The sequence below is a fragment of the Geotrypetes seraphini genome, chromosome 6 (assembly GCF_902459505.1).
Source record: "Geotrypetes seraphini chromosome 6, aGeoSer1.1, whole genome shotgun sequence".
NCBI classification, from domain to species: Eukaryota; Metazoa; Chordata; class Amphibia; order Gymnophiona; family Dermophiidae; genus Geotrypetes; species Geotrypetes seraphini.
In genome coordinates, this window is record NC_047089.1 from 160915349 (window position 1) to 160943003 (window position 27655).

The 27655-nt window shown below is 40.0% G+C and overlaps 1 protein-coding gene across 2 annotated transcripts in view; it reads left to right on the forward strand.

Moving 5' to 3' along the window:
• The window catches only part of TUBGCP3 (tubulin gamma complex associated protein 3), a 323260-nt gene extending 297438 nt beyond the window's left edge, over positions 1 to 25822 (forward strand). For both annotated transcript variants that reach the window (XM_033948055.1, XM_033948053.1), the window contains exons 18-22: positions 7284 to 7372; positions 7523 to 7654; positions 22425 to 22565; positions 23203 to 23319; positions 25288 to 25822. In XM_033948055.1, coding sequence (XP_033803946.1) covers positions 7284 to 7372; positions 7523 to 7654; positions 22425 to 22565; positions 23203 to 23319; positions 25288 to 25446 — 638 coding nt within the window. In that variant the 3' untranslated portion in view covers positions 25447 to 25822. The remainder of the gene's footprint in view (positions 1 to 7283; positions 7373 to 7522; positions 7655 to 22424; positions 22566 to 23202; positions 23320 to 25287) is intronic.
• Positions 25823 to 27655: the final 1833 nt, after the last annotated feature.

Below are 27655 nucleotides of genomic sequence, written 5' to 3' on the forward strand. Positions count from 1 at the left end.
AATGGAACTGGATCTAAAGAAGTTGTGTTTCTCATAGATTGAATAGAGGTTGATTGTAGTAAGGTCAGGTAGTGAGAATGAGTGCCATTTAGATACCAGTAAAGTAGATGGAGATATAACAGATGAAGGTTCTTGATAATCAGAATCTACTGCTGCTGTAGTATCATCTGATGAAAACATGTCCCTAAGTTGGCTGATTTTAATAGAAAAATAGCCAAGAAAGTAACTGAAGACATTGCAGTGAGGACTGCATTAGAGTCTGAGGAAGTCAAATGCAAAACTATATGAAATAACTTTTTGGCTGGGCTCTTTGTTAATGAGTTTTTCAAAGTATTATTTCTTAGCTACTTGCACATGACGTAAGACTTGATTTAAAAATATGCAATAGATCATGATTGTTGCAGCTGTCCAAGTTTTGTTGTGTCTAAATAAATGGAACTGATGTTTCAGCCATTGTGCTGTGGCTTTCTTCAAAGTATGCTGGAAATTGAGGTCTGTTGGTCACAATTTGGAATTTTGTCTGGAAAGTCTGTTGGTCATAATTTTTGAATTCTGGTAGGAATGAGGTTCAGCTGTATTCCTATATCCTAAGGCAACTGATCATCTGGAGTGTGTCAGGGTGGGATGCTTTGGGTTCAGGTATGTCGGGGGTTTGAGGGGGCTCAGTGGCAGGAGGAAGTGAGCATCCCTCCTGCTGATCTCAGGGAGGTTTTTTTTTTTGGGGGGGAGGGGTTGTCAGGCAGGAGGTAGTGGGCATCTCTCCTGCCGATTTCAGGAAGGGAATGTGGGGGAGTGTCAGGCAAGAGGGAGTAGGTATCTCTCCTGCCGATCTCAGGGGGGGGTGTTGGGGGCCCGCTGATCTGTTCATAGCAGGGGAATTCCCCCTCCTCCCAGCTCAGCTGATCTCTGGGGGGGTGTTGGGTGTCAGGCAAGAGGGAGTGGGTATCTCTCCTGCCGATCTCAGAGGGGTTTTGGGGGTCCACAGCTGATCGCAGCAGGGGAATTTCCCCCTCCTAGCTCAGCTGATTGGGGATTCCCATGCTGTGATCAGCTGATGACAATGCATACCTCGGCAAGCATAGGCGGCTGAGCTTGCCTATCTTTGCGATCAGGCAGGCGTAATTCTCTTAACGGTGCTAGTGAGAGAATCACAGGGTAAGGCATCTGTACCTTAAGGTAGACGCGATTCTCTATGAGATGCTGATGCATGATTGACACGCGATTCTCAGCTGTGTCTTAGGCTACCACTGAGACCAGTGTCCTATACAGAATCAGGCACACAGTGTCCATATGCAGGGTGGAGCCTAAGTTTTGTATAGGGCAATGGTCGGCAAACTGTGGCTCGCGAGCTGCATGCGGCTCTTTAGCCACTTGAGTGCGGCTCACGACTTGTGCCCAACCTGCTTCCCTTCCTCACTGCCCTCCCCAAAGCCACCGCCATTGGGGAACAGGCTGCCACTGCTGCCATCTGGGAAAAGACCGCCGCCGAGTTCTCCCTGCTTCCCAGCTGAAGCGCAAGGCCGACCAACTCTCGCCACCCAACGTCAATTCTGACGTAGAGGAAATTCTGGGCCAACCAATCGCTGCCTGGCTGGCCCGGAACTTCCTCTCCGACATTAGAATTGACGTCGGGTGGCGAGAGTTGGACGGCCCTGCGCTTCAGCAGGGAAGCAGGGAGAGATTTTTATAAACAGACTACTTTTACTGACGGATTAAAAAAAAAAGGACTTCAGTTTTGGATTCACCTTTTCAATTAGACATGCAACACTATGCATGTGCCATTGAGAAAGTCTGTTTTGTAGACCTGACAGTCACAGCCAAGCTAAAGGTGAGCTGTTTTAATGACAGGTTATTTCCTTGCCCAAGTGAGTGTACAGTCTATTCTATTCTGAGGCCTTTACTTAGCATTTTTCCTATAGAAAAGAGAGTCTTTAAGCCTCTAAATGACTTGTCCAAGGTTATTATGAGTAGTGGGTGGCTTGGGTCTTAAACTGAACCCTCTTAACCACTATGTGAATTCATTTCACTTCCCTATGTCAGAAACTATGCATCCTTATTGCTGATTCATTAGCCCTCACCTGTATCACTGGCCATCCACCTCTTACCACCTATTATATCATGGCTGCTTCCCTTCCATACAAACAAACGACACAGTCTGAAGAATGGGGACAATGATGTCTTTAATAGATGGCGGCAGTGGCAGCCTATTCCCCGGCAGCGGTGGCTTGGGGGAGGACAGGGAGGGAGAAAGAAAGAAAGGGGGAGATAGGGAGACAGAAAGAAAGGAGACAGACAGAAAGAAAGAAAGAAGGGAGACAGACAGAAAGAAAGGGGGCATGGAGAAAGAAAGAAATGGGGCACAGAGAGAAAGAAAGACAGACATACAGAAAGAAAGGGGGCATGGAGAGAGAAAGAAAGAAGGGGGCAGGGTGAAAGAAAGAAAAAGTTTGGGGAGGGAATGAGGTCTGGAGGAGAGGAAGCATACAGGAGGCTGAAAGAAGGGAAGAAATATTGGATGCACAGTTAGAAGAAGAAAGTGCAACCAGAGACTCATGAAATCACCAGACAACAAAGGTAGGAAAAATTATTTTATTTTCAATTTAGTGATCAAAATGTGTCCATTTTGAGAATTTATATCTGCTGTCTATATTTTGCACTATGGCCCCCTTTTACTAAACCGTAATAGCGTTTTTTAGCGCATGGAGCCTATGAGCATCAAGAGCAGTGCAGGACAGTTAGCGCAGCTCCCTGCACTAAAAACCATTATCGCGGTTTAGTATAAAAGGGAGGGGATATATTTGTCTATTTTTGTATAGTTGTTACTGAGGTGACATTGCATAAAGTCATCTGCCTTGACCTCTTTGAAAACCCGTGGAGTATAAATGATAATTAACATTTTCTCTGCGTACAGTGTGCTTTGTGTTTTTTAAAAAAATTTTATTGTGGTAGATCATTTTAACTTGGCCACGAAGGTAATAAGGGGGAGGGAGGGAGGGGATCTGCTGAAAGACATCTAGTAATCCTTGCAGGCTTGACTGTGCAGGGTATTATTTTTGTAAAATCATGTTTTGTTATGTGACTGGCATTATTTAGACTTTAATTTCTATGAATGAATAGAATGAAAATGATATAAATTTGCGTGCGCTGAAGGGAAGTGGGGAGAGAGTGGGCTGAGGACGCTGAAGTGAAATGGGGAAGAGAGAGTGGGGAGAAGACACTGATTTATAAATTGACAATTGTACAGAATATTGTTTCTTTGTATACTTTAATATAATAAGTTCAGTATAAAACTATTTGAGGCTTGTGTGGATGTGATCAAATGGTTTGCGGGGACGGGGACCGAGCTGACGGAGACAAATTTTTTTCCCCATGACATTTTCTAGGCTCTGCCACGAATCGAATTCGATTATGTGCGGGCAAGCAGGGTGTCAGTCGGGTTGACGTAGCCTTCGTAGCGCATACGGGGTATGGCTCTCAAAAAAAATCTTAATCGTTGTACTGCTGATTTTGGCTCTTTTGACTAATGAGTTTGCCTTCCATTGGTATAGGGTGATGGTTCATAAACTGTTAAATTATAATTACTTTAATTTTGTTAAGATAATGGACAGGAAGAAAACCAGACTATTTTAAAAATTGTATTAGGACTCAGAATCTCATGCACATATAGCTATGCATATGCTGGAAAGCTGTTCCACATATAAATATTGTTTTTGTAAAAAAAAAAAAATTATGCACAGCATTTCATTTCCTACATGTATAGATGAATTCTCAAGCAATTCCAGATGCCAGTTCAATTTTTTTGAGCTTAGGTTCAGCTGTCACTACGTAGTGCAGATCCATGTAAGCATACCTTTTCTGTGCTCTCCTATAGAAAGAACAAGGAGCACGAGTATAGAATGTCAGGTGCAACTCTGGGTAAGAGCGAACAAGAAAAGGACCTGGGGGTACTGATAGATAGGACCCTGAAACCGTCGGCACAATGCGCGGCAGCGGCAAAGAGAGCAAATAGAATGTTGGACGTGATAAAGAAGGGAATCACAAGTAGATCGGAGAGGGTCATAATGCAGCTTTATAGAGCAATGGTCAGACCACATTTGGAGTACTGTGTCCAACACTGGTCTCCCTACCTAAAGAAGGATATAAAACTGCTGGAGAGGGTGCAGAGGCGAGCAACGAAGCTAGATAAAGGTATGGAGAACTTGAACTACAAAGAACGACTTAAAAAATTGGGACTATTCTCCCTTGAGAAGAGGAGACTGCGAGGGGATCTGATTGAGACTTTTAAAATAATAAAAGGAATCGATAAGATAGAACAGGATAAAAAGTTATTTACGATGTCAAATGTGACCAGAACAAGAGGTCATGGACTGAAGCTGAGGAGGGACAAGCCCAGGACAAATGCCAGGAAGTTCTGCTTCACGCAGCGGGTGGTGGACATCTGGAACGCTCTCCCGGTGGAGGTTTCTGTGGAACCTACCGTTCTAGGATTTAAGGGCAAGTTAAATGCACATCGCCTCGAAAGATGCATAGAAGGATACGGGTGACTAAGTTTTTGCCAGGTTACACCTGGCTGGGCCTCCGCGTGAGCAGATCGCCGGACTTGATGGACCTAAGGTCTGATCCGGAGATGGCAGTTCTTATTAGTGTATATGTTTTGCATACTATTTGCTTACAGCATCGGGTGCAAATTATATTTTTTACACGTGCCTTTGGAAAATCTGCACTGAGCTTTAGTACAGGGCTCTAGTGTAACGCTTTCTGCATTGTCTCTCTGGTTAGCTTGTTCTTAGTAGCTGAAATTTTCCCAAATTGCCTTTGGAGGGCAGCAGAGAATTGCAAACAGTCATACAGTTTCAAGATTAGGTTTCTTTTATGTATAATCGATGCTATCAAGAGTAACCAGAGGGTTCTTTTTTCCTTTCGAGACTAAATTAGATTTGAATGCCATGAGTAAAGCAGCCATATTAGCAAAATAAATTTAGGGTGACATAACAGTTAGTCAAAATATAGTTTTATGTTTCACTTCTGAGCAACTATTGTTTTCTAAGTTCTCTGTATTGTTGCTTCTACCTTTATGAATGATTGGTTTTCACCTTCATACTTTTAAAAAATGATTTTTTTAAGAGTTTTTGCATGAGCCATTAATATTATTTGTAGTTTACTGGGTGGCATGTGCGTCATTTCTAATATAACTTGTTTTTGTCATTGCTCCGAGAACCAGAACCTATGGAGTTACTTGAAAAACAAGGTTTCCCCCTCCTCCCCACCCAGTAGTTGAGATTTAGTGAAGTTTTTACCAGGTAATAGTCAATTATTTGAAGTTTTCCTCTTTTATACAGGATTAATGTTTTGGCCATATTTTGAATTTATATTTACCTGTATTAATGTAGTAGATCCACTAATAATATAGTACTTGAATATGCTCTTGCCTAGATGGCCAGTTCACACTTTGCACATGATTCCATTGGTACATTTGCTTTCTACTGTCTCTTGACAAGGCAGGTTGCCAAAACATGGATCGTGCTAGGTCCTCCCTATTTGTCTACTATCGACTACATTGGATGATTTGCTATATTACTAACTATATTGAATGACTTTGTATTGATTGACTGCTTTAGATACCACAATAGATATTATGATAATAAACTTTCTTCTGTTCATCTGGATACTGGATTGTTTTTCCTACTAGATTATGCTGCCAATTTCTTTTTTTCAGTGAGTTTTCTTTGATTCCCCCATCCCCTCCTCTCTGTTGAGTGTGAGGTTTTTTGTGTGATTGTACTTTTTAGGGTATCCAATAACAGTGTACATGGGTCTCTTTGGCTATCTCTTCACAGCCTCTGCTACTGAGAAGTTTGTGTCATGTACTTCTAGAAATTAAGTTCACATTTAGACATGGAGTAAAATTAAATCCTCTTAACACACAAAAAACTTTTAAAAAGAAATTTAATAGAAACATTCCCAACTGTTATAAAGAATTTGCTTATGTATCTGTATATATGCACAATGAACAGCAGATAACTAGGCCTATGAGTTTATGATATATTATAACTTGCAAACAAAAAAATGCATCTTTATAATTCCTTAAAATACTCATTCTAGTAAAAGAATTTTACATTCCAAAACAGATCAGATAAAAAAGGTAAATGTGTTGGGCTACTCAAATACATATCACACTTTTTTTCTTATCAATATTGTAAAAGAGTGTCAAATATGAGTTTTAAAAAGCTTTTGAACTAATCATTCATTTTAATAATAATCTTGTATTGACCCATGAGGTGTATTAAGAACATGCTGTATTTTTTTAGTACTGTGTCTTGCAAACTTTTTCGAGCCGCAGTACACTAAACATAGTGGCCGTGGCTCGAGGCATCTGAAAGTGTGCGGACATCAATGTGATGGCATCACACGCATGCGTGATGTCATCGCGTCGATGTCCACATATGCACGTAGGCTCTCCAGACAGACTTGGAGCTACTGACGGACTTGGAGCTACCGACAGGGAAGATGCACTGAGAGAAGGAGTTGTGCTGGCGCCAGCTGATTGCCTATAGGATGTGCCTCTCGTTGCGAGAGGCACTTAGACAGTCAGCTGGCACCGACACTTCTCCTCCCCAGCGTCTCGTGGCACACCTGAAATCTTAGGCACACAGTTTGCGATACATTGATTGAGCAGAAATAATGGGCAAAGAACAACAGCTACTTATAGGTAGACCTTCACACCTTTTGAAAGTTTTTTTTTTTTTTTGTTTTGGGTTTTTTTTTTAAATCTCATGAAGTAGAAAAGGCATACTCTGAAGTAGGGTAAGGAAGAGTTCAAAGGTTCCTATTTCTCTTCAGTTGCAAGGTCAGTTTGCAGCTCTTTAAAGAAATGTCACTTTTGTCTTCAAATAGCTGGGGTCGGTAAATGTTTCATGCTCAGTAGACAGAGTAATTGAGACACCTCTCTGAACAGAGAGCCAGTGTTGAAGACATGAAGCTATCAAGGTGTAAGATTTTCATATCTAAATATTGCATTCAAGTCTCTGAGCTTCACTTTTATCTCACATTCTTGGGACTCCTATGTTTTGCTGATCATGTAACACTAGTTGATTAAGTGCTCTGTTTACATTGCACATAAAATCTTTAAAGTAAGGTCTTTTGTGATATGTTTGCAGGCAATAAATTCTTATTGAAACCAGAATTGTCATAGGGAGGGTTTAAAATTTTTTATTTCTTAGAAACTTATTGTGTCAGGTTTTCTATTCAGATCTTTTATGTTTAATTTTTCAATTTTTTTCCAGAACTCTCTGGGGTGCTTCATCAGTGTCATGTCCTGGCTTCAGAAATGGTTCATTTCATTCACCAGATGCAGTATTATATCACATTTGAGGTATGTATTAATCGAATAATTTATACACTTAAAGAGCAGATACAATCCTTGATTAAAAAAGGAAAGTAAAACCGGCTAAATTCTGAAGTAAAAGAGCCCTCATTTTTGAATCATACACCAGAAATAATTCTGACTTCTTGTTTCTTCTAGGTGCTTGAATGCTCATGGGATGAGCTTTGGAACAAGGTACAGCAGGCACAAGATCTAGATCATATCATTGCAGCTCATGAAGTGTTCTTGGATACTATTATCTCACGCTGTCTATTGGATAATGATTCCAGAGTAAGCCGTTTGCATTTATTCTAGCATAACTCATCAGTTTTGTTGTCTTAGCACAACTCAGTATCCATAAGTCACATTTTATCTCCTGTTTTCTTATTTATGGAAGCCCTATATTCTTTAAAGGAAGCAATAAATTAGTAGTCCTGGAAAGGGAGCAATAGCTGAGTGAAAATCAAGTTATAAAGGTTGTGTGTGCATTTTTTGTTAAATTAATCAATAGAGCAGTAGAGTAGTTTATGATTAATCTGTTTTTATTGGAAACAAAATGCAATACACATCCAGAGTTACAAGAGTACAGTGGTCCGATATTTCCATCATACTATACGATCAACTGCTGATGCTGTTTTTAACTCCTACCCAACCTTTTCATTTCTCCCTTCATGATCAAATCTATTGTAAGAAGCGTTACATTCGAGCAATAATATCCACAGCAAACCATTCTGACAAAGAAAATACAACAGCATAACAGGGTCATGTCCCACAATAATGACATAAATATATAAAATTGGGTCTTTAATGTAACTCTATAGTGACTTCTTCACCTGCAGCACATATCACATTGTGTATACTCAATCTCTAAGCAGTATTCATTCTTTGATTGTATGGACTTTCGGACTGCATCCAGGCATAAGACTGCCGGTTGCTAAACTCTTCGTGAGTCCAATCTTTATTGAAGTTTATAAAAAGTAAAGCTACTAAAGGAAGTATTTGTATTTATATATTTTTTTCATTTTTATCTTTTAGACTTTTTAAATTTATGAGTCTTTCTCTCTAATGTTGTTAATAGAAGACCTTCACTTAGCTTAGTAGTGATCAGTTCTTTTTTCACCCCTCCCGACATGCATGTTTCAACAAGGAAACTTTTCTTCAAGGTCGAGGTAAACGTACGTGGGAGCTTGTTTTTAGTCTTGACAGCACAAAGATGTATGATAATCACTATACAGTGGAACCTTGGTTTACGAGCATAATTAGTTCCAGAAGCATGCTCATAAACCGAAATACTCGTATATCAAAGCGAGTTTCCCCATAGGAACTAAGGGAAACTCGCTTGATATGTTCCCCCCCCCTGAGAACCGGCATCGCTCCCCCCCCCCGCTCACACAGGCCCCCCCGGTGAACAACTTCAAACTTACCCCCCGAGACAAGATTTGCGAGAATGTTTTGCTCGTCTTGCAAAACACTCGCAAACCGGGTTACTTGCAAACCGAGGTTTGATTGTACATCGATTTCATCACGGTCTGAATAATCATAAACAGAATTTTACAAGCTAGGTCAGGAAACAAGGCACAGAAAATGATCTCTCCCATCCCAGCTCCTCTTACCTAACCCTCCACAACCCCCCCCTCCTCTCGAAATTCCCCAAAGTATAAACCCCCTACTCTAGAACCAACAGAAAGGGGAGTTGGAAACTCTTAGAACTCCTCCTGGAGATCTCGGAGCTTTACCCCCCTAAACCTTAAGCCCCCTACTGATTATAGAGTAGTTGAATCTATCTATAATAATAAAATGCTAAGCGCGCATGCGCACTCTTAGCCCGTGTTCCCTGAGTCCTGATCTATCGGGCTGTGGCTACAAGAGTGCGCATGCGCGCTTACCATGTATCTCTCTCTTTCTCTTGCAGCGGGCTTCCCGACTCCGGCCTAACTCACAGCAGGTAACACGCCGCGACTCCCCCCCCCCCCCCCCGGTGCCAACCCTACCAGCACACCCGAAACCCCCGTTGACCCTCCCATCCGCAACTCCCACCGCCAAACGAACAAACCTCTCGGCTCCAGCAGCGTCCAGGCACAGTAAACATGCTGCTTCGCGTCCTTCTACTGGCCTGATTACCTCTGCAGCGTCCCTGATGACATCATCAGAGACGCGGCAGAGGAAATTAGGGCAGTAGAAGGCCCGAAGCAGTGTGTTTACTGTGCCTCGGATGCTGCTGGAGCCGGGAGGTTTGTCGGCCGTTTAGCGGTGGGAGAGTCAACAGGGGTTTCGGGGAGGGGGGGTGTTAAATGGAAACATGGGAAGGAGGCAGGCAGGCTGGCTTCGTGGGGGGGGGTAAATTTAAACATGCTGCTCTGATGGGAAGGAGGCAGGCAGGCTGGCTTCGGGGGGGGGGTGTAGGGGGGTTTAAATGGAAATATGCTCAGAGGGATGGGAAGGAGGCAGGCAGGCTGGCTTTAGGGGGGTGGGGTTTTTTTAATGGAAATATGCTCCTCCGAGGGATGGGAGGCAGGCAGACAGGCTGGGGGGGGGGGGACAAAGTCTGGAAGATAGTGATGGGGACACGGGAAGGAGGCACTAGGGGCACTAATGATATAGAAAGGAGGCACTGGGGGCACTAAGGACACAGTACGGAGGCACTGGGGCACTAAGGACACAGTGCGGAGGCACTGGGGGCACTAAGGACATGGGAAGGAGGCACTGAGGGCACTAAGGGCATAGGGAGAGACACAGACAGAAAAAATGACAGACAGACAGGCAGCATCCAAGGAGAGAGAGACAAAGAAAAAAAAAACCAGACAGACAGACATCTACTCTAGCACCCGTTAATGTAACGGGCAGACTAGTAGTTTAATAATCTCTGTTCTTCCCATCATATCCCCTTTTTGTTCTTTTTTTTCAACCAGTGCTATATCAATAATCACCTAGTGCCTTATTTCTATAGCACTGTTAATGCAAGACATTTCCTACACTTGGGAATACCATTGTTAATCTTATTTTTTAGTGCGACAGACACTTTATTCCTGAATCTTCAGTTAGTCAACCCCTTCTCGTGAGAATTCTTGTAGGGAGCCTCTAATAATCCTTTGTTCTATCTCCCATCCCTCTAGGCTATCCTCCAATTCCTTAGTTATCTCTCTACAAGCAAGATGGTAGGTGGGCAGTCTTTTCTGCTCATGTTTATTTTTTGTTTAAATTTGGCTTTTCAGTGCTGCAGAAGGATCCCTGTTGTGGGACATCTCTAACTGCAGGAGAGCATTGACTCTCAGGTTGGAGGTCTGCATCTAAGGGGCAGACTGCTCTACAGTGCACCTACTTGTACAGCCTGCACTAACAATCTGGGAACTCAGGGACTGGTCCCTTGGGAGCAAGGTTCGCCCCAGGTTCTGTACACAGTGAACTTGAGCGCAGGCTGAGTGACTCTGTGGTGGTTTTTCCAGGATAGGTGCCAATTGTTTTCCTACCCTCAACTTCGCGTATGAGATTCCAGTGGGGGGGTTGAAGACTCCGAGAGGCAGTCTGAAAAGACATGCAGTCCAGATCCCAGGCTTGTTTGAGGCAGAGTGTTCTCCCTGTAAGCTGTCTGCAGCTTCACTACAAACAACAGACAGCATGGCACATTGAGTAACAGGCTGACAGCCTCTTATATAAAATTGGGGTATGGTGGGTCTTTAAAAGTAGAATTTTTGGGGTTCTGGGGTTAGAGCCAGGGTCCCCCACCTCTAAAATCCCCAAATCACTGGTTTTTGAACCCTAGCTTAGCTCCCCAGGTTGTTTTTGATGCTAAATTTGCTGCCACAGCAGCCATTTTGGATTTTCCAATTTGAAACTAAAAGCCTCTATCTGTCTCAAAACACCTCAACTTTACTCAAAAACAAGCGTATGGACGCCTCAGGCCATTATACTTTGGATTCATGCCAGATTTACACTGGATGGCCTTCTGAGGATCATCATTGTCCCATGTGCCATGAGCCACTGGCTTAGCCTCCCTTAGTCCCTCAGTGGGTGTTAGTGCCTGGGTGGTTGAAGGACCAGGAAAAAAGTCCAGGACTGAGCCAGGAAGCTGCAAGTTCGACCCCAGTGAAGCGCAGCCATGCTGCTGCTGCAAAACCCCAAAAAGGAGCTTGGGAGTTTCCGCAGGGGGCCATCTGGATATCCTGGACAGGGGTTCCCCCTGAAATTCCTCAGTATGATGTTTGAATCCAAAATACTGCAGCTAGGCTGATTTTTGGTAAAGGTAAATTTGAGCATGTATCGCCTCTCCTCACTAAACTACACTGGCTTCCAATATTCCCCAGAATGCATTCTAAATGTGCATGTCTCTTTTTTAAAATCTTATTCGGCATTTGTCCTTTTTTAATTCCTCTGTCTTGAAACTCCAAAAAAATATGGACTGCTTAGAACTATGCAAAAACTAAAATTATCTTTTCCATCTTTGAAAGGCACAGTTTCTACTAGTAAACTGGGGAAGTCTCTTTCCTTTAAACTAACTGAATTATGGAATAATATCCCTATGTACCTGAAAGAACTTGGCTCCCTTCAAATCTTTCATAAACATTTAAAAACTTGGTTATTATACCAAATTGTAAATTTTCCCGCTTTATTGTTCTCTCCCTTTAACATCTCATACTGTAAACCGAGTCGAGCTTTATTTTTATAAAGATGACACGGTCTATAAATTCAAGGTTTAGTTTAGTGAAGCTTACATGATTAATAAGGGCTGCATAGAACCCTCTGGGATCGTGACCATGCTGATTGCAGGGGATTTCCCCCCTAAGAACGCAATTCCCTAGCAACGGTGCCATGCGCAGGACGGGGAGGTTTAGTTGAAGAAGGACTGGGATAATGAGAGCTCTGTTTCATAAGAACATAAGAATTACTGTACTGGGACAGACTGAAGGTCCATCAAGTCCTGCATTCTGTTTCCAACAGTGGCCAACCCAGGTCCCAAGTACCAAGCTAGATCCCAAGTAGAAAAACAGATTTTATGCTGCTAATCATCCTCGAAATAAGTAATGGATTTCCCCGAGCCAACTCAATAATGGCCATCTCAATAATGGCCTATGGACGTCTCTTATAGGAAATTATCCACACCTTTTTTAAATCCTGCAAAACTAACTGATTTCACCACATTCTCCAGCAATGAATTCCAGAGTTTAATTACATTTGTGAAGAGTCTGGAGAGACAAGCAGTTTGAGTCTTCTCAGCTAATGCTACAGTGGTAGTGTATGTCAGTCACTATGGAGGCACCAAGAGTGTGCAGCTGAGTCTGAAAGCTTGCTTACTGTTCAGGTTGGTGGAGTTTCATCTTCAGACTCTTTCAGCAGCACATATAGTGGAAATAGACAATCTCCAAGCCATTTTCTTCAGTCTAAGGTCCAGGCCCGGAAGTGCGGATCTAGATACTCTGGTCCAGCCATGGCCAAAGAGTGTCAACTATTATTGAATATTCACTCTATGTACCTTTACAGAAAAATTTCAACAAATCTTATTTGACTGTTATTGAAGCTTATGCTCAGAGACATGAAGGCGAATGTGCCGCCTCACCACCCAATTATCGCATTGTTCAATACAGTGTCAGAATGATAGCAATAGTCACCATTGAGTTTATAATAGCCAAACGGGCTATAAGCTTAACATCTTATATTTATGGCTTAAGATAGTAAAACTTAGCTTCAAAATTCACTGGTTCAATGTGAGTATTTTCCAGAGAAACACACAGCAAAGAACTTTAACTGACATTACTCTTGCAGAACTTGGATTGAATTTGGATAATACGCTATGCACGACCGACAAAGATCAAATGTTATAGTTGCAACTGCTGCAAGAGCTCATGTAGATTGCTCATGTCACCGGCTAAATACTTTCATTGTCACAGCCTGGAAGAAAGTCATGTCCATGAGCCCCAACGTATGCCAGCTGGACAACTATTCCCATGAATTGGTCAAATATGCAAACCTGGCATCAGACAAGCAGTCCAACTTGCCAAAAAGCCTTAAACATGGGGGGAGAAACAAGGCCATAGCGTGGCTTTCGTAATGTTTTCATAAATTTTGGAGAGTCATGATGCACTGATTCCGCTGCTAAGAGACAGAAAAAAAGGAGCACTTGATTTCCCAAATTGATAGCGACCTTTTAAAGGACATGGTGTCCTTCATGGACATTTTCCTCCATTATTCGATATTCTTGAATATGCCAATATTCTCATTTTGCAAAATTCATTGCCACAGCTTGGCAACCACATTGTTCCAACAGCGATGTGATTAAAGAATTTCTAGCAGCATTAACAGAGAAATACTGGAACAGTTTGACCATGCTGCACTTTTTGGCAACACATCTTAATCCAACTTTGAGAGGATTTAGTTTTGTGAAAGACCTAAAGGATTGCCAAGGATTCTTAGAACAAGTGAAGAGCGACCAAGATGGTAAAGAGGATGCAACTTCTCTCGTATGAGGAAAGACTAAAATGCTTAGGGCTCTTCAGCTTGAAAAAGAGACGGCTGAGGGGAGATATGATTTAATTCTACAAAATCCTGAATGGATTAGAATGGATACAAGTGGATCAATTACAAAGGGACACTCAAAGTTACAGGGAAATACTTTATTTTTTTTTTCACTCAGAGAATAGTTAAGCTCTGGAACGTGTTGCCAGAGGATGTGGTAAGAGCGGATAGCATAGCTGGTTTTAAGAAAGGTTTGGACAAGTTCCTGGAGGAAAAGTCCATAGTCTGTTATTTGAGAGACATGGGGGAGGCCACTGCTTGCCTTGTGAAATGTTGCTGCACCTTGGGTTTTGACCAGGTACTGATGATCTGGATTGGCCACCTTGAGAACGGGCTGCTGGGCTTGATGGACCATTGGTCTGACCCAGTAGGACTATTCTTATGTTCTTATGTTCCCTTCACATGCTAGCCATTTAATCCACCAACTCAATTGCCAATGATGTTACTGAAGCAGGCTCAGCTTCTGCAGAATATGTTACAGATGTCAATTTGAGTTCGGCACTGGAACCTTTATGTAAGAAGCTAAAGGTTGATCCATTCACATGATGATGAAGTTCATAAACAAGGTACCATAATCATTTTCAGTCACTTTTGTTTTGATTTGCAAGGACTAGAGAAAAAATAGCAGATAAATGCACATCATATAGACTTACATATGCTTACATATGCATCTTGTGTTTATTGTATATATATAGTGTCAGTAACACGAGCCAAGTATCCAGGCTCACACTGGAACAGAGAGTTGACGAGGAAATGAGAGATTGAGAGAGAAGGGTACCCACTTCGACCTCACTTTAACCTGCTGAAGTGGTGGGGTCTCTGTTGCAAGACATTCTGTTGTTATCGGACATCACTAGATGACTCTAGTAATTCCAGTGTCTTCAACTGAATGTGAGAGACACTTCAGCGCATTCAATGCTCAACACATAATTATGTCACAACACAGTAGTGTGTATCCTGAAACTGTTGAGGCTACTTCAATCATGTTTGAGGGGTACAAATATAAGCTGATCAAATGATTTTGGAACAGTGACTAGCGCAGGCAGACAGTACACGTAATAGTCTTTGTTATTGCTGTCGTCCAACCCATTACAATTGCAATGAATGTCTTTCTGCCATTTATGAATGAATGAAAATTGCATACAGTAATCATAAAATATAATAATAAAAATAAAACAAGAAGAGAACTTGCACCATTGCTGTCACAATTATAACTAGTCTGACAGTTAACAATGCAGTGCTAATTAGCAAGAGGCATGTATTTGTCAATTATAACCTTGTCTGCTGACATTGCATCTGGAACTGGAAAAATGCACCACAGGTCATGGGATCAAAGGTATGATAGGTCACAAAAGATGGTCCGCTGTCAGCTTTGGTTAGAGGGAGTGAAGGTCAAAAGAACAGCTGAGTAGAGGGGTTGGGTGCTTCACAGCTGTTAAGAATGTTGTTCCCTCTTATACGTTAATAAATAGACAAGTATACAAAATCATACCTGTTTGAGGCATGCATGGATGCTGCTGGGGACAGAGCTCATGGGGATGGGGACAAATCTTTTCCCTGAATCGTTCTCTACGCCAAATCCCAAAGAACTATGGTCCACTTGCTATTTGAGACATAAACATTGGAATAGTCAGATGGGTCAGAGATAACATTGAGCCTTGACCCTGCCTGAGGCCTTGAGTTCTCCTGACCAAGGAGTGAATGACAGTAGGACTAGGTTTAAGATAGTCTATCTGCAATTTTTCAGGGATATTACTCTCTACCAGACTTGCTGAGGTTTCTCTAGATACTCTTTGGCTTGCTCCAGCTGATGTAGGGAAAATTTTGCTATCTGTAAATATGTTGTGAAATATGTCTCTTGGAAACCTATGTAGTTGACATCTTTTTTGGCTACTAAGGTTTCTCTGGTGTTGCCTCTCCAGACTGGTGGGTTACAGTAATAGAGAAATTTTAAAGTACTCTGTCTACATACTGAATCTTTTCTTAATTAATTCATATTTTGTCTTTTATCATCTTTTGTTATGAAAATTGGAACTCCTAATTATAGAGGACTTAAACTGCATAATTTCAGGCTATTTTCATAATACTAGGTTTTCTATTATAACATTATGCTTGTTTGAATCAGTTTATTTGTACAAGTTTTTCTTGATTGTTTCTATTTGAAATTTCATAAATAATTTTTTAATACTTAAAAAAAACTTGTCAGGGACGCTAGTGAGCATCGTCAGGTATGGGCGCGTGAGGAACGAGCTCCAGCAACTTTATAACAAATCTCAAACATTGGCACCGGTAAAATCAAACAACTTGTGTAATATCTTACTCTGTATTGCTCTGCAAAATGTCTTCTGCTAAACCTAACAAATGGAAGAGCGCCGAACCCTCTTCTCCACTAAAGACTTCGGATGGCAAGATCGACGAAACATCATCGGCCTCCATAATGGAGGAACTATGCTCAATTCGGGAACTGTTAATTGACACCAAGCAAGAAATTTCCGAGATGAGAGACTATCTTACCAACTTTAAAGAGGAACTCCTCGATGTGAAACAACGCACAGATACTCTGGAAACCAGAATGCAGTCATCGGAAGACTCATTAAAGCTTCTCCACAAACAAACGCTGCACATCTCCCATCTTGAACACGCGCTTGAGGATTTGATCAACCGCGCAAAACGTAAAAGCTTCTGCCTCCTTGTCCTCCCTGAGGGTTGTGAAGCTTATGATATCTCAGATTTTCTGGCGGTACTACTTCCACAAATCCTTAAACTACCGGTAGATACAAAGGTGGATTTCGATACAGTGTTTAGGGTTCCGCAACACGTGGTGAGGCACAATAAATATCCAAGGCCTATTGTCATCATGTTACTGCATCAACAACAAGTACAACTAATAATGCAAAGGGCGAAACTTCATTCCCCAATTCTCTATGAAGGAAACAAACTTTTATTCGTCCCAGACCTCTCCAAGGAATCTGCAAAGAAAAGAAAACAACTCCTTTCCTACAGGCCCAAACTGTTAGCCATGGGCACTAAATTTGGCATGCTATACCCTGCACGCATATGGGTCACGCACAATACCACTAAGGACTACTTCAATCCTGCTGACCTGGCTGATTTCATAGAATCTGTGATCCCTACAGCCATTGATAAGACCTGAACTGAATTACGCTGCATTGGGTGGTAATAATGCTCTGTTACAACTGCGTTTCACTTCTAATCTGTTGCTAGGTTAATTCCTGAAAAGAGCATATTGTTTTCCACTAAATACCTTTCATTAGTGTTTACACTGTATTTACCTTATCTGAAGGTGTTATTTTTAAATAATCATTTGTTAGCTGGTTGCCCTGCTCTCATTGCGTTCTTCTCCTCTGCTTACTAACCCTTAGGGTGTTGTTGGTTTTTCTTCCTAATGTTTTTTCGTTGCTTGCAGGAACACTTGTCTATTTCTGGCATGTTCCTTTTATCTTTTTATTTTTTCTTTTATTATTTTTCTCCTCCCACTGTGCTCCTGGGGGCTTTCAATGCTGAACATAAGTGATATTTCTGGTTCTATCTTACTATATTTTGACCAGGTTGCATCTGTATTATTGCAATCATATGTTATATGCTTGAACTTATATAATAAGGTCTTCTCCTTATCTACAATTCATATTCTTAATCACATATGTTGGTTTTAACATGCTGCTGCAGGTAATACATGTTAGGTGGCATTATAAATCACAATATCTGTCCTTGCTTACCAAAGCTCATCTACAAGGTTTTTTGTTGCTGACCTGGTTATATCAGCTGTTAGCCCTTAGACCATATCAGCGCATTCCTGCAATTCATGTGTGAGTTTCTTATCACCTGTTCATCTTGTGCTACTATCACCTCACTATGTCTCTTCTGCTGGATGCTTTATTGGTGATCTGCCTTTCTGCACCAAGTGGGTATACTGCATTAAGCCTACCTCTCTCTTACATACAGCTGATATGCTATTTCAAATGTTATATCTATTGTGCTTGTTGATATGTCTGTAACATGTTTTTCTATGAATGTAAAAGGGTTCAACAACCCCATCAAACGAAGCAAAATTCTAAAATACACAGACCAGTGCTGTCCTGTTGTTGTTTTCTATCAAGAAACACATCTAACTGCAACTGAATCTCTCAAAATATCTCCCAAATGGGCTTACCCGCCCCTTTTTTCACCAGCGATAGCAAAGAAGAATGGTGTCCTTACTCTCATCAGACGTATATCAGATATTAAGATATTGTCTCATTCTACAGACACCATGGGCAGGTGGATTAAAGTAGATTTATCAATTGAATCCTCACTTCTCACTGTGATCAATATCTACGCTCCAAACGTAGATGACCCAAGTTTTTTTGTTGCTATAACTGACCTGATATCCTTCCTCGGCAATACTCCCTGTGTTTTAGATGGGGACTTTAATCAGATATTAGATCCGAATATAGACAGAAAGTCACAAGTTAAATACCGCAAGACTAAATCCTGGCAGAGTATATTCAAGACCTAATGTGCCAAATGAAACTCATTGATGCATGGAGACTTCTACATCAAAAAGAAACCATGTTTACCTTCTATTCACCCCCACATGCCTCATACTCCAGAATTGACTATTTTTTGACTAGTTACTCTCTATCTGCACAGGTTGAGTCTGCAGAAATCAATCCTATTACAATTTCTGATCATGCTGCGATATTGATCACCTTTAAAAGGATGGGCTCATCATGCACTCAGAGGCTATGGAGATTCAACTTTTCTGTTCGATTCAACATTTATTGAGTATACCAATAAAAATATCAAAGAATTTTTCATCAATAACAAAGTTGAAGACACCTCATGGCAATGTACATGGGATGCATTCAAGTCATACATAAGGGGTACTATCATTGCCTATGTATCGACTAAAAACAAAACTGATAAATTGTCTCTTCGCCTCTTAGAGCAAAAAATCGAGAAAAATGAACGTTTACACCTAGCGGACTTGAATAATCTGAGTATTTGAACTAAACTGCATAAATTGAGATATGAATATAACCTTCTTAGCTCTACAGCCTCAAAAGAACTCTTTCTGAAATCTGCTTATTATTACTCATCGATGAACAAATGTGGTCATCACCTAGCTACTTACTTAAAACTATGTTCTGAAAAGACCACGATACCAACGATCAAGGACGCTTCTAGAAAGTTGTTACTAAACACAAAGGACATTTGCTCACATTTCCACGCTTTCTACAAAGACTTATACATCTCTGAAACTCCTAATGCAGAACTCTTCAATTCATTTCTCCAGGACTTACCTCATCCAGTGCTTAACGAGGAGGAAATTTGGATTTTATCTGTACCAATCTCACTATCTCAAGTAGAAGAAGCTCTTCTTGCTATGGCCAAGCAGAAATCACCTAGTTTTGATGGTCTTACAATGGAATTCTATGTCACTTTTCGGGATGCCATCCTCCCTTTCCTAACGGACTATTTTTCCCATCTGTCCATCTCTGGAACAGCATCTGGTTCTTTCACTGAAGCCTTAACCATCATACTGCTTAAACCTGATAAAGATTCCCTGCAAGTGCACAACTACAGACCGCTCTCCTTAATAAATGTGGACACCAAAATCTATGCTAAACTCCTTGCAATGAGACTGAATTCTGTTCTCTCCAATATTATTAATACGGATCAAAACGGTTTCATGATAGGTAGAGTACCAAATGACAACACAAGACTTTTTACTCATGTTATCCTTCAAGCTCAGCACTGCCAGGAGCCTATGGTCGCAATGGCTCTTGATGCGGAAAAGGCGTTCGACCGTGTTGAATGGGCCTTTCTTTTCAAAGCAATGAAATGGTTTGGCATCCCTGAAGTGTTTATCAAAATGGTGGGAGTACTTTATTCAAATCCATCTTCTAAACTCCGAATTAATGATGTATTCTCTGCCCCCTTAAGGCCATCAAGGGGTACCAGACAAGGATGTCCATTATCACCTTTACTGTTTAATTTGGCATTGGAACCTTTGTTGATTGCCATAAGACACAACCCGAACATCTATGATCTCCAGTTAGATGAACTGTTGTTCAAACTCTCTGCACACACAGATGATGTTTTAATATATGCTTCACTTAACTCTATTCCATACATCTTACAAACAATCAAACAATATGCTCAGATCTCTGATTACAAACTCAATATCTCAAAAACTGAGGTTATGCTGCTTAACAACTTTCCCTGTAGTGACATTCTCACTCAGTACAATTTCAAATATACTCCAACTAAACTGAGATACTTAGGAGGTTTTTTTGGCACTGATATTGAAGAAATACAGAATTATAACATTGACCGAATATTCCAAATAATCAAAGTTTTAACTAAGCAATGGGTCCCCGCTGAAACTTTCTTGGTGGGGTCATCTGGACTCAATTAAAATGGTGATATTGCCGAAGATAACTTATCTCCTATCCTTGCTTCCTTTTTTACTTCCCTCTACAACGTACACCAAGATTGAATCTAAACTATCACAGTTTCTATGAAATAATAAAGTCCCCTGATTAGCACTGAAGAAATTGAAATGTTCAAGAGAAAATGGAGGTGTAAACTTTCCTAGTATGTACGATTATCACATAGCCTTCTTGGCTAAACAAGGCTCTCGGTGGCTTTAGGAACCCAATCGTCAGACCTATCCCACCTGGCTAAAATTGGAACACAAATTGGTAGAGAAGGATCGATTATATTATTCAACTTTTTTGCCTACCACCAGCATTAAAGTTGACAATGTTATCATACACTCGACTAGATCCGCCTTACTAGAAATAGACAGCGTTTCAGAAAGTAAATGGAATTCTACTTATCTGATGCCGATATGGCATAATCCTCAGGTGAAGATACAGGGGCAGCACATAGAATGGAAAACATGGATTAAGGCTAGTATTTGGTCTCTTACTCATTTACTACAAGACAATAAATTAACAGACTTTGCTTCACTTATAACCAAATTTCATCTCCCCTCTACCCAATTCTTCCAATGGCACCAGTTACACCATTGCCTTCAATCCCTTATGACTAGAGTCTCCTTATCTGCAGCTACTCCTTCAATACTTCAATGGTGTGCGCTCTTCAGCTCGAACAAGGGCAAAGCCTCGGTCTGGTATAAGCTCCTCAAGAAATCAAAATATGCACCTCCTTATGCATGTTATGACATCTGGTCTAGAGACACATCCTTTGACCTTAATGCAACTGAATGGAGGGACCTCTGGCTCAGCTCTGCTAGCTCACTACAATCCGCGACAACTAAACAATTGACTCTGTTTCTTTACCATAGAGCTTATTGGACTCTATACAAACTTTCTAAGGTCTCTTCATCTACTTCCAATTTATGTTGGTCTTGTAATGAAAATATAGGTACACTTGATCATATGCTGTTCCGTTGTAAACTCCTTCAACATTACTGGTCGGATATCTGGTACACGATAGGTAACATACTTCCCATTACTGACAACCTCTTCTATTCTCTGATAATGTTCGGGGGAATAGCTTCAAGTGCAATACTGGATAAATACAGTGTGCGACTACTTAAGGCCTTTTTACTGATTGCTTTTAAAACTATATTGTCCCACTGTAAAGACTTCTCCCTGAACTATAATGAATGGTGGAATACTGTCTGTTTGTTTGCTAAATACGAAAAAGCAGAAGCAGAAAGGATGAGCACTTTTTCATCTTTCCATAAAGTATGGTCTAAAATATTGTCTTACCATTGAGCCTGGTTTTTCCTGTTTCTTTTATTATGCAACATGTCATATATGTTATATTGTTATGCAACATGCCATGTACTTTTTCACCTGCTTATTATTCCTGCAAGCTGATGATATTCATGTATTTTCTGGTTTTCTTAACGCGTTGTGTTTGTTTGTAAAATCTTCAAAAAAAACTATTGAACAAAAAAAAAAAAAAACCTAAAACTTGTCAACAGGTGACTAGGGGAGGTTAGGGCTGGGAAGAAGATGGGGCAAGGTAGGAAGGGGGCCCTCATTGAACTGGTCTGCATAGGGCCCTGCAATTGCTAAGTCTGGCCCTGCTGCCAAAATGTTCAGTCAGTAGAAACATTAAGGACTCCTTTTACGAAGCTGCGTTAGGGCATTAATGCGCGGAATAAAGCGCACTACATTGCCGTGCACGCTAGACGCTAACGCCAGCATTGAGCTGGCATTAGTTCTAGCTGCGTAGCACGCAGTAATATCCTGTGTGCGCTAAAAACACTAGCGCACCTTAGTAAAAAGGAGCCTTAAATATGATATATGCTTTGTATGGTATATTATGGTATATGCTTTCTAAGACCAAACCAAATTAGCATTTGGTCCAGTGGTTTTCTTTTGAAAATATTATCTAAGGAAATGATTTTGTGAAGCATTTATGTTTAAAGAAGTAGCACTTTTGTTTCTTAGCAATATATGAAAGTGTTTGTAAAATTAACTTGATGGTATTGCTCCCTGAACTGCATTGCTGTTAAATGTTGAAAAAGTAGAAACCAATAGATGTAGTTTACTCTTGTTTATTTATTTAGGCAATGTTAAACCAACTCCGTGCTGTTTTTGATCAAATCATTGAGTTTCAAAATGCACAGGACACCATGTATAGAACTGCACTGGAAGAACTACAGTTGAGGTTGGAGTTTGAAGAAAGAAAGAAACAGAGAGAATTGGAGGTATAATTTGCAATACATGACAGGTTGCAGTTACTTGAGCCAAGTGACAGATTGCAGACATTTGATTTGCTTATTAGTTGAGAAAATGTATTCAGCAGCGTTTATTCATGCTTATTCCTTTAAAATGTTTTTATAGATAATATGAACAAATGTTTGTGTTGTGTTTTGTTGAGTGAAGCAAACAAAAAAAACCTTACTTGCCTGCAGTGGTTAGAGCTTTTCACATAATATTCCTGTCATGTTTGATGGGCATGTAATACTAGTAACAAGACAATTAGATGTGATAGAAAAAGGGATGCAATTGTAGGTCTTGTACCATATGTAATTGGAACAGTAGTTTCCTTCATATTAAAGGGAGGCATATTTGGGGCATGGGTGCTTGATGGGTGTCTTGTTTCCTCTGTAGGAGGCATATAATAGGCGCATTGCACTGACTGAACTGCTGGTAAGACAAAGCAGCATTTTATGTATCTGAATGTGAGTGGGGGGGTTTTATCACTTCTGTAATGGAGATAGAAACAGAAGAAAGTAATTAATAAGCAGGGAATTGTCATGATAAGTTCAGGTTTTTGTCTTTTATTACATGAAAAGGGTACAATTGTAATTATAGGCGTGGATAATTGGTTGTTTTCTGCAGGGGCAGTGGGGTGTTACAACAGCAGAAGAAGAGGAGGAAAACAAAAGGATTCGGGAGTTTCAAGAATCCATACCAAAAACATGTTCTCAGCTGAGAATACTCACTCATTTCTATCAGGTGATAATCTGTAATAATATTTGTTCACAAATGGTTGCATTTTCAACTGGATTCTTTTCAGTTTGTGCTAGATTTTATTGGATCACTATACAATAATTCAGAAATGTTTTTCAGTCTTTCCTTCGGAATTCCCATTTTAACACAAGGGGGAATTCATTTGAATTTGGAGCAGCAAAATAGTAAAAATTAAACTGATTTGACTGTCGCATGTAGATTGCTGGCTGACTTCTTTCTGGAGGCATTCATTAATATGATATGCATAGGTGGGAAGTCCTTGCTATTTCCCTTCCAGGCACCACTGCTTCACCCATCTGGACAAAGTATTAAGGGGTCATTTTACTAAGGCACGCTAGCCAATTTAGCGTGTGCTAAATGCTAACGCATCCATAGAATATAGCTGGCTTAAACAGAATAGAAGAATGGCTGAGTGAACATAAATTGGTTCTAAATATGTTTAAGACAATAGCGTGTTGTATCTCAGGAGATAAAGCAACACCTCATCTAGATCTTTCTTTAAATAATTGTAGTATAAAACTAGTAAATAGTTTCAGGTATTTGGGGATTATAATCGACTGTCTTCTAAATTTTCAGGAGCAGGTTTCAACCGTGGTTGCTAAAGGTTTTGGGGGATTAAGACAGCTTAAAGCCATTCAAGATTTCTTGGATGAGAAATCACTGCACACATTAATTCATGCCTTTAAATTATCAAAGTTAGATTATGGTAATTTAGTATATGCAGGCATTGGGTCAGGACAGTTTAAGCGCTTACAAACAGTGCAGAATACTGCAATTAGATTATTAGGCCAGGCATATATTCGTGATCACGTGACACCTTGTATTTAAAATTCCATTGGTTACCAATGAAATTTAAGATCAAATTTAAAATCCTAATGTTGGCACATAGAGCATTATTTCAGCTACAGCCTTCATTCATATCTTTCTAACCTGGTGTTATTCTACGCCCCAAAGTGTCTTTTATGATCTCTGAATTATAATAGGGTAGTCGTTCCTCACATTTCGAAGGCACATCTTGTGTCAACTAGAGATTGTGCATTATTTTATTTAGTTCTGCGGTTATGGAATAACCTGCCCATAGACTTGAGAAAAGAAGAATCCTATATAAATTTTAAAAGACATTTAAAAGCACATTTTTTAAAATTGGCTTTTTAAACTTAGAATAGAGTTTGGGACTGTGATCTGTGGTTTATGTAATGATTGATTATGCAATGGAGAATTTTGAGCTGTATGTATAAATTATGGTTCATTGAGATTTGAGTGTTTTATTGTTTTGCCGTTAGAATGGTTCTTATTGAGCTGTGGTTTGTTATAATATTTATGAAGAAAAAAATAATATATATTTTTTAACTTTTGTTCTTAATGTTTTCCTTTTCTATTTTTAATGGAGTTCTTTTCCTGATGAATGTGATATATGCATTGCAAACCGCTTGGATCCTTTTAGGCCGTTATGCGGTATATAAAGTTTTTAATAAACATAAACATTTAGCGCACGCTAAAATGGCTAGTGCGCCCTAGTAAAAGACCCCCTAAGTCTCAGTATATTCATCCAGGCACTGCCTTTGTTTCCATATTCAGCATATATGTTCTATTACTGCTTTAAAGTAAATATTTGAAGAAGGGACTTCTGTGGTGTCAAAAAGACTTATACAAAAAAGAAAGGTAAAGATCAGAGATAAAAGGAAATATAATTCTTGGTAGTTTTAATTGCAATTTACTCCTTACATGCGGGAGCTTTTCAACTTGCATATTTTCTTTTTTTCTTTTTTTAAATCTCTCTTCTAGCTTACTGTGTTGTCTCCATGGATCCATCTTTGCTTTTTCTTTTACAGGGCATATAGTTTTGAAGACTGAGAGTCACACTCTTAAGACATAGCTGTACTAGAACTTACAATCTTGTCTTCAGTCAGAATCTGTATTAGATAACAATGTGTTTTGTTTTTTACCATCTAGGGTATTGTACAACAATTTCTGATCTTGTTGACGACCAGTTCTGATGAAAGCCTTCGATTCCTTAGCTTTAGGTTGGACTTTAATGAGCACTACAAAGCAAGAGAGCCAAGGCTTCGTGTGTCCTTAGGCACTAGAGGAAGACGTAGCTCCCATATGTGAATCTTTGAAATTTAAATTCATTGTTGGTTGAGGCAGTAAGTTGCTAAATGCTAAAACGACGTGGTATGCTGGACTGCAATTACCATTTCTATAGACAATTGCTTGATACATCAACCTATGTCTCTTCTGCTGAATAGAAGATCAGATTTTTCTTATACATCAGACTCTGGCTATACTTTTAAAACATCCAAATTAAATTTTGTTGTGCTGGATTTTGATTTAAAATACCTTTATTTTACATCTTTCTTTGGAATTCTACTACATTCTCCAATCTTAAATTTGTAGTAACTTACAAAAAAAACCAACCAAACACCTAGACCTGAAGCTGGTTTTGATAAGAAATGATTTGTTTTCTGCCCCTCCCCACACACACACACACCAAAAGAAAAATCATATTTGTCCATCTCAATCCAAGCTATATGTCCTTCAGCTCTATACAGAAGCATTTTATCAATGATTTTCAATGGTGTTGATGCATTTACGTTAAAATCTTTATATCTTGTTAACTTTATGTAAATTTTTATTTCATTTTTATTGCTTAAATGTTTACATACTAGCTATTTTTCTATGTGGTCACTTATCCTAGAACTATTGTACAAAAAAATGTAAACCTATTTATAGCATAGATAAAATGGAAGTTAAAATATCCAAACTCAAATTAAAACATATGTAAATACAGATAAAAGTAAAGTATGTTGTGTTCAGAATTCTGATGCTTTGGGATAGAGTTGTTTTGAATAATGAAGACTGTTTATTTAATTTCTTTTGTCTATTTTTCCATTGTAAATAAATATTTACTTCAAGATATTTAGAGTAAATTTTTTTTGCTCTTTTTTTTTTTTTTGTAAAGGGATGATATCAAGACATTTAAGTATGCTATTTGTTATGTTACAAGTAAAGAGCTTTGATAAATAAAAATATAATTATCTTTCAAAATATTTTCTTGTCCCATATATTCTGCAGCATTTTAAAAATCATTATCCTAGGACAAGCAGGCAGCATATTCTCACATATGGGGGTGACATTATCCATGGAGCCCGGCATGGACAGTATAAAAAGTAAACTGTCACCTTAAGTTTTAAGAAACTTCGCAATGGCCCGCACCACGCATGTCTGACTGCCTTTCTGCCCGCTGAGGCTCGCAGCACCTTAGTTCTTCGTTTTCTGCAGAGCGAAGAAGTACTATTTGGCTGAACTCTGTTCAGTCTGTTTGCCTTCCCACTTTTGCATGTTTTTTCTTGTTTTCCTCATACATTTCAGTGACAATTACATTTAATATTGCTGAAGTCTTTTTTCCATCTATGTTGAGATTTTTGTTGGTTTTAAAAGGTGTGGTAAGTATCAGTGGTCTGTTTCGGCTACAGACCCTCATAAATGGTGTTCTGAATACAAAATTGAAACTTGTTCTTGCTGTTCAACTTTAAAGTCCTACTCTCTTAAAACTCGTCATAGCAGTTATTTGGCGCAACCATGGATATTGCCAAATCTTTACAAGCATTGACATCCAAAACTCCAGCATCGACATCACAAGAAATTCCAGCATCGGGGAAGCCAGCTAAGAAGCCACCCACTTCCAAACAATCATCGCAGACCAAACAACGATGCTACCACTCTCCAGCTTCGCAGGTTGTCTTTCCTAAATGGTGTGCATCCTCATCGAGGTCACCTATTCTGAGACAACCTGCTGCACCAATGGTACTAGCTATTGAGCCATCGGTACAAGTGCCTTCTTTCAGGGAGAAACTTGATGAGTTCTTACAGAGGGAGCTCGGTAATATATTCAAATTGCACTGTATGCCGGTGCTAGCTTCGACTTCCTGGTACCAGACCAGCTTGAGAATAGCATTATAAGGCCTCAAGGTACTGCTGTCAGCTATCCATTGGAGCATTGAACTCCTCGGGAATCTCCTGTGAGACACCATCATTCACATCAATGCTCTTGCTTGTCTCACCAATGCTCCTCTTCGAAGTATCGCTTCTCTACTTTGAAGCACCAACACTCTTTTTCAGGATCAGAATACCATTGCTCCTCATCACATGAATCTCATGCTTTGAAACGTAAGAGGGACACTCATCGGTCTTCTTCCTCATCTTCATGATATTGGTACTAAAGACATTGAAAATCTTCTCGTAGACATCATTTTCTTCATCATATAGTATCTCCAAGCCTTCTATGTGATTCAGACTTATGTTTTGACTCAGACTGTTC